Source organism: Anopheles bellator, chromosome 2 (assembly GCF_943735745.2).
Source record: "Anopheles bellator chromosome 2, idAnoBellAS_SP24_06.2, whole genome shotgun sequence".
NCBI lineage: Eukaryota > Metazoa > Arthropoda > Insecta > Diptera > Culicidae > Anopheles > Anopheles bellator.
Window position 1 is genome coordinate 72,071,451 of NC_071286.1, and position 8,207 is coordinate 72,079,657.

Here is an 8,207-nt window from a genome sequence, read left to right on the forward strand (position 1 = left end):
GAAATGAAACTCAACCATCGCCGCCCCCAGCGGGTTTTGTGCGCCTTGAAGTGGATGACGGCGGAATGCTAGGTACTTGGCCGTTGATATCAAAAACAATGTCTGGCATGTAACCGCGCGCAGCACGGACGGCCCAACCCCCGTCAGAGATAGACGATCTCTTCTTTGCGACATTTTTCAGGGCTGGTTGACGGCCCCGAGGAGCGTCGTCTTGTTCCGCGCTCTCGCCCAACTCGTTCTGGAGTTACGCTTGGCAGTGCAAAAATCCATGTCATATTCACTGCGCCTGAATGCACCAGAGCACGACGACGGCGGCGAAGCATCTCCGTCCCCGTCCCGCGCCGCGCGGAAGACAATCTTCTTGAATGTTGACGTCGGTTCCGATGGCAGGAACCGATCAACCGTTTGCATCTCAATGCGAGTGTTGCGGTTGATCACACACTGCGGGAGCACACGGACGAGAGTGGGAGTGGGTATCGGGGCCCGTTGGGCCAAACTTTCGCCATTGGGTGGTGGCGGTGGCGGCGGCCCCTCTGTTACATTCTACCTTTTGCCGTAGCTGGCAAAACAAAAACCGGGTGGTGGTGGCGCAACTAGAGCTTGAACACCTCTCCGGCGCGCGCAGCCCCGCAGAAGGAAAGTTGTCGCCCGTGGAACAGTAAAACAAATATAAAAGTGTTGCTGTTGTTGTTGGGCAGGAAAAATGCGCCATGAAATCCATACCAACTACCGCCGCGCGGAACAGTAGCGCGGAACGAAGCGACAGGGCCAGCCGATCTATAATAAGTCTGACACGGGGCTCGATTACCCACCCGGGCTGGTGGTGGGTGTGGCTCCCAGCGACTTTGGGAATCATTTCCACTTTCCCTACCGGAGAGCCGTCGTAATTGTCGCCGGCGGGTGAAACCGATATTATTGTATTAGGCGCGAGCTACATCGGAGGTTCCACCGTTGCACATCGTTAACGGCTACGTGCATCTTCCAACTCCCCAGAAAGATCGAACGATAGAGGCGTCTCCTCGTTCGCTGGCGTTGCAATAATCGCCCGATTGATTCCGATGCTAAGATAGGTGCACCAGCGATATTCAAGCACGTTACATGAGCGCGGTACTACCTCTTCGTAAACTGAGTGGGCTTAAAAAGTCTTCAGATCCTGAATCGTGCCTTGCTGTTAACGGCCATTAGCTTGTCTAACGGGCTGGAACGTGGAGACATCGTTCGATAACAACAACCCTTCGGCGTCCGTATCGCGACCCGCCGGCTTCTGATAATGACGGACAGAATGGGTGCAATGCAACTGGAAGGTTGCAATCGTCTCTCCCATTGCATGATAAGCCGGAAACAGACCCGATTTAAGGTCCGGGTGTAAAGCAGAACATGACGCAGCTTTGTCGCAGTTTAATAACGTATTATCGGTTACGCGGGACAGCATGATATAGCTACCCGGTGTGCTTGCCAGTTTTGCTACAAAATTAAAGAAAACTGACTCTGAAATATCGACCTCGACCAAAGATGCACCAATCAACTGAGACTCGTGTGTGACAAAATATGTCCGTAACGCTCCTTCGTCGAGCTCCGACGGACGTCGCACAGAAGCCAGTTATTAAATCATCCGTAAACTATTGAACCCCCTCCTCCAAAGGTGCGCTCGATCGAGAAGAAAGATCACGACGGCAAGAAAGTCTCCGCCACGTAATTAACCGTCTCCGTAGCCGATCGCGATCGGAGCCACCGCGATCCTCTTGGTAATTAATCGGCTAACTACGGTCACACGCGGCGCTAAGGTGCTGTTGGCCTTCGCGACCGTGAAGCGCATCAAATCGTGGCCCAGCTAAGGTCGTACACCTAGCCCTACCATTGCCTAACACGGGCCGTGAATGTGCCATGGAAACTGGAAACATTACTGTTCCCAAAACAGTGCCACCCATTCTTGCGTGCGGAACGTGTTTTCTTGCCACGGCATACTTTAAGCAAACTAAACTAACGTATCGATAGGCATCGGCCGAGGCAATAAGAGCTCATTCCCTTTTCGGGGATATAAACAACGTGGCAGCGTTCCGCAACAAGTGTCCCCATTGTGGGCGATCGCCGTGGTGGTGTGTTAGTGGGAAAGGGTCAGAAAGCGCCAGAAAGTTGCAACCAATTATACCCACCATTACATATCGCGTGGCACCATCGCGCGGGAACCGGCTCTTCCAGGCGTTAATTTGTTGATCGTCGAGTGTGCGCGTCTCCGTTAGCATAAGATGAATCGCCGAGCGCACACCATCATCATCGGTGACACGTGAGCTAGCCACGCTCAATTCACCACGGACACGAAGCTCCGGCGGAAGATGCGGCGTGATGTTTGGAAACAAAAGCGAAATCGTCGAGCGCAAACCACAGGCGCGCGGTAATTGATTAATCACTCCGTTAAGTAACGCTCCGTTTGATGGGTCTCCCTGCTGCTGCGGCGAGAGCCTGATTTCCTTTTCGTTGGCCCCGTCAATGGGGGCACGCGATTGGCACGCACAGATTTCGGTCCCTGGAGAGAGGAGTGGGTCCCTCGCAAAAACCGGGTTAACGTGATCTTGGCCCGGGGAGCCGCACTTGTGTTTTGTTGTTTTCTTTCTCACTCCTTTCAATGTCAGCCGGGCGTAAGTGGCCCGGACGAGGCAGCGCACTGGCAGCATGTTTGCATGCTGTGACGGTACACTATGGCATTAATTGAAGACTTGTGTAAACGCACGCGGCCCGGCTCCCGGAGGGATGCCTGCTGCTGCTGCTGCCGCTGGCCGCGCCACCGTGACGGGGATGAGTAATGACAATTGTCATGCTGCCTGCCATGTATTTATTTGAGTGTTTTATGCGCCGCCGGCCACGATCATTCGTCGGCGGCGGCGATCACGTGGTGCATGGAAACCGTTTCTCCGTCAAGACGCTGTTCTTGCGATTGGTGGCACTCTTTCAACCGCTACTTCCCAGACTCACTTAATTACTTGTTGAGTTTTAGATTTGTTCCGCTTCCCGCTAGGATTCGCCCTATATTTTCTTGCGCACGGTCGTCGAATCGTCATTGAGCACCCAACAATCGTCATGTTCTAATAATTATTTACGCCAAAACCATTAGGGCACCGCCCGCTTCAGGTATTGAGGGGTCTAAAACGCAGCCCAAGACGAAACCAGGACGGTGCTAGATTTTGCGTTCAGCTTTAGGATAGTTTTTCCAACGCACTTCTACCAGAACCAGAACATCCAGCCATGGTATCGTTTTCCATTCGTTTTTCTTTTTCTTTTCCAACCATCACCACGTTGTCTTTTGGAGCTTTCAGTTACCTTACGCCGCGCCCCGCACCATTTGCCGCGTGGTCATAAAACGTTTTCGGGGAGCTACACACCAAGCCCTTGCGACGAAGAGGCACCACCATTTTTGTGTTCAACGAAACTGGGTCGCTTGGCACTTGAGGAGCGGGAGCGGTCGTTTTGTTTCGTTCGATCGCTTCCGTTCTGACCCGCCGGTGGGTGGTGGGGGGGGGTTCGTGACACCCACCGCACCATTACGACCACCCGGAACGTCGATCGCACGATTCGCGGAAACTGCACAACAATTAACTGGCATCGGCCATAGAGTGGTGGTGGTTTTTGTTTTAGCGCTGTGGCCATACATTTTTGTGTTCCACGTGTCCACGTGTCCCCGGCGGAACTGAGAGAGCTCTCTCATTGGTTAAAATTTAAAAAATGTGCCATTAAAATAAACACGCTATCTTCTAGTCGTGACACCGGGTCTAAGGTAGGTCTGTAAATATTTGCACATCCCATAAGAAGGAATGCCTGGGCGGCCACAAATTGTTGCTGAAAAATGAAGTTCCACATGCACGATGTGGGACGAAGCTAGGGCAGAGCCTCAACACGCAACAGGATATCGACAAAATAAATAACACAGAAAATCGGCGACCAAAGGTTGTTTTGAGAGGATACAGCCAGGAAGAAAGCGTGAACGCGTTCCCTACCTGGGAGGGTCTCTGAAAGGAACCGAGTGGCACTTCTTATCAGGTCGGTCGAGACTAACAGCATTGATGCATTTTAACCGTTATCCCACCGTTTGTCCCTTGTGGGCGAGGTGTCGAAGACTTGTCTTTTAAATTCAACTTTGTTGGCTCGACATGGACCAGTCAATCGACGAGACTCAGAATTAGACTAGAATTCTGCATTGAATCCTATGTTTTTGTATATCAGCCCCGTGGCGACTTTGAGACTTTCAGTAAAAAGTCCAAGGATTAGTTCGTGTGCTTAGCAACTTTTGCGACCGACCTGTAATTTGGCAAGGAATTTATTGATGTCTAGCATAGAACCTTCCCGCAAAAAGTAAAAGAAAGAGCGAGAGGCAGCGAGAGCGTATGGATTAAACAGTTTCACTTCCGTCGGTGGTAAACTCCATGGTAACTTACCTTCAAGGGGGCTTATTTGACCGTTTCCACTGGCAACGCGCAACGGGTCCGTCGATTTGTTCGGACGTTTCTGAAGAGAGGGGAATGAGGGCTCTGCTGTCAAACCGTTTGACACTTCAGTGTCGTCGTTGCACTTCGACTTTGGCGCAAAAAAACGGCCAAAAATTTGGGCAAAAAAATTATCGAAACGCGCACCTCACATAAACCCAATGCTACCGTGCCCGACGACTTCGGTGGTGGCGAAAGACATCGACGAAGAGTTGTTGACGTGTGGTGGGCCGCCTTTACGTATTCGCGTTGCACTATTGTTGTTGTTGTTGTTGTTGCTGAGGTCGTGCTTTTGATTATTGATGCGCTCGCCCGTCATCATCACCACCATCATGCAACGACTACCCCGCGCTGGTGGGGCAGCAGCAGGGCCAATGCATTTAAAGTAGCATCGGCACCCTTTTTGCCCGCCCCCCCGCCACTGGCCCACTTCCGATGGGTGGCCCCGGCCAGAAGCAGCACCCCATTTACATCGGATATCGCGCCGCCGCCCGCCAGAGGCACCTGACGCGTTGCTGCATCTTATGCATGAACAAACACACGCGCACACACTGGGAAAGGGGGGGGAATTAGCACACGGCACCAACCAACCACCACCACCACCACCACCATATGCCGATACGCTGGTCACGCAAATTCCGACGGCCGCGCTGCTCAATTTTCCTATTACTTCGTCGGCGGCTACTAGATTAGCTTCACTTTGCCGTTGTGTTGTTGTTTGGATGCTACTCATACACTCGCACCCCGCACAGTGGTTGGCTGCGTGCGGTTCTAATCGCAACGAAATGGGGTTTCGAAACACGCCGTGAGAAAGAGCGCGGACGATTCGAGGGCCTTCGATTGGTTCACAATATCGGCACAACGGACACACGGCGACTCTGGTTGTTGTTTTTGTTTTTCCTTCTCCGTGGGCTTTTAATTTCAAGGTGCATGGGGCACAATTTTCACAGAAACCGTTCCCCGTACCGGTGGGTCACCTTCTGCGGGGCCGAGTTCGTCGTTTTCACACCCGCGAAGAACGATTTTTCGCTACCATATGTTATCGCTCGGGTCGCCTCCGCCCGCCAACCGCGGCCCAAGTGGGTGGTTTATCATTACTTATCACTGCACTGGCGCTGCCACCGACGACGCGCTTGGTGACAATCTTGGCCACGCAAGCAAGCACACAAACACAGCCTCACACGCGTTTCGCTGTCGTCTCGAAGCCGCAACAGCCGCTTTAATCATTATTTTCAACGTTCGTTATCGGGCCGACGGGCGGCCGTGGAGCTCCACTGACGACGGCGGTCACTTCCGTTGTGCGCCACTCTGATACTCTAATGGGGGGAACACGTCGACGGACGGAAACGAACCGCGTTTGGGGCACGCGAACTCCTCGACACGTGTTGTACGCAAGTACGAACGCGAACCCGATGGGTGGACCGCACACTAGAAACCGCCGGGAAAGTGAAAACAAACCACCAACACACGCGCACGGAGACGGACGAAGGAGATGACGATTGCGCGCGCTTTCCACTCACTTTCACTCGGCTCGGAAAAACACGAACCGCGCGGAAAAGCTTCCAGCCCACGACGGACAACCGAAGGCACGTTATGGCGCAATTCTCTCGGAGCAGTGAGTTCTGCTGATCGACCGCCGTTTTTTCAGTCTCCTTACACGTGTTACAACCGTTCGGTCCCTTCTTCGTATCCTGTGGTGGACGAGAATGTTATCAGTTTATCGGCATTTTATTTTCCTTTCTTCGCGCACTGTCCTGTGCCACTCGAGCACGTGCCGGCAGGAAGAATAAACGGGAGCAGATCAGTCGCGCGAAGCATCCTCTACAAATGGTGGGTTGTTAATTCCAAAAACACAAATGGGAGATCTAAAGGCGATGAAATGGAACCGGGCAATTTTAAACGGATCGCACTCAAGTTCCTCCACTATTTTCACTTGGCGGTTACTAAAAATTTGAAAACGGAAAAATAGACAAGGAGCGCAAAGTTGCAGGCAAAAACGGGCGATCCGATGACTATCGGGAAGTAGTATAGAAAACTACGAAAACAATACAGTTTTCCAACTTTGGTATTAGGCATTACAATTTAAGGTTAGATAATTTTAAACTATTTCCTGTTCGTTTTGCATGCGACTTCCTGCGTCTTCGTCGGCTTTTTTGCATTTTAAGAAAACAATTCCTGATGCATAAGGAGGTCTCTTTGACTTGGCCATACAAAACATATTGCCTTTTACCTTTATGCCTTTCTATTATTTAAAAACACGGTCGCACCACACTTTTATTACTGCACTGCTAAAACACGGGAACATAAGCCTATTCCAACCACAAAACACTTGCTTTGGGGCCTCTTTTTAGACATCCACCCAAAACGGATTTGCAACAAATTCTATAACTAAAGCTCTCGGAAAATATTGAATCCGTTATTGATGGGGAAAATCAATCATACCTTTGAAAATATACGCCACCACACGCAAATAAGAGACCGAACGAAACGCAAACGCAACCGTTCGCTTGAATTTGTGAAAAACAACTTCACGGAAAAAAAAATTGTCTGTATTTTCTGACCGCTTGAACGTTCCCGGTCTCTGTTTATCTCTCTGTTTTTCTCTCTGACTCTCTCTGTTTCTTTGCGTTCCCTGCCTCTGTTTTTCTCTCTGACTCTCTCACTTTGCTCGAAAGAGACAGAGAGAAATATCTCACTCACTCTTTGTATCAATACTATTTATATTACTAAACTATACTATCTATATTAATTTTAATTAGTGTAATGGCTAGTTTATGCGAAGCACTTTTTGTATTTCGTAGCAATATTATAAGAATGGTCGTACTTTATTACTACTAGGCTTACTAGTTGTTTAAAATTAAGTTAAACATTTTCACTCGTCCACGACGTAATTTCTTTCATCAGCTCTGCCCGTATGCTTAATTTTACTTCTGTTAGGTCCTACAAACTTTTGTCACGTGGTGTAACCTGAATTTGAATTTTTGAATTTTCCAGCGTGATACTTGCCACTAGCGACACCTATGTGATAACGCGCTAACCACATGTTTTCATACAAGTTACAAGTTGTACAAGTTGCACGCAATACGGTAGAAGAATTTTAAAACGTTAAATACGTTGAACAACGTTGAACGTTGATACGTTACGGAAAAGCATATTTGACACCGAAAATCATCAAAACATTTGTTTAACAGCTAAAGAAAAACAGCGGCAACCGAAAGGAAGGTCACACAATAGCTGGCAATTAATCCACTCTAAGCAAAGACTAGATCCACGTGAGATTTTTACAACGTACAATGCCCTTATCTTATCGCAATTCGGTCGTATAAAATGAGCTCGACGAATCTTATCTGAAGGTTTCAGTTATTGGCTTGTCAGCCGTGGGATGATAACTGAAGAATCACAATGTTCGCGACATTATTCGGCAAAAAGTGTAGATAACAAGCGACCGCGTTTTGGATCTAATTGTACAATGGGATGATGTCAGTTATGTACAGGTTTTATTCAACAAGATTTCAACGAATACATGTTTGTACATGCTAAAGCTAAGGCTAACGGAGCGTAGAACTATGTGAACACAAGCGAACGAAACACGGCACACTCGGCCCCCTAGCTAACGATTCCCGCATTCTTGGCCATGCTGTGGAAAATAGTGTCCTTATTGGCGAGCAGGTTCTGCGGTGTGTCACACTCGGCCACCAAACCGGCGTCGAGCACCAGCACACGATCCGAGTC

At 49.7% G+C, this 8,207-nt stretch overlaps 1 protein-coding gene across 1 annotated transcript in view; it reads right to left on the minus strand.

Moving 5' to 3' along the window:
- Positions 1-8,010: 8,010 nt before the first annotated feature.
- Positions 8,011-8,207, minus strand: part of LOC131211710 (multidrug resistance-associated protein 1-like) — a 5,320-nt gene continuing 5,123 nt past the window's right edge. The window contains exon 8 of the mRNA XM_058205292.1: positions 8,011-8,207. This exon is cut by the window's right edge and continues 1 nt beyond it. Within this exon, the coding sequence (XP_058061275.1) occupies positions 8,082-8,207 (126 nt within the window). The 3' untranslated portion in view covers positions 8,011-8,081.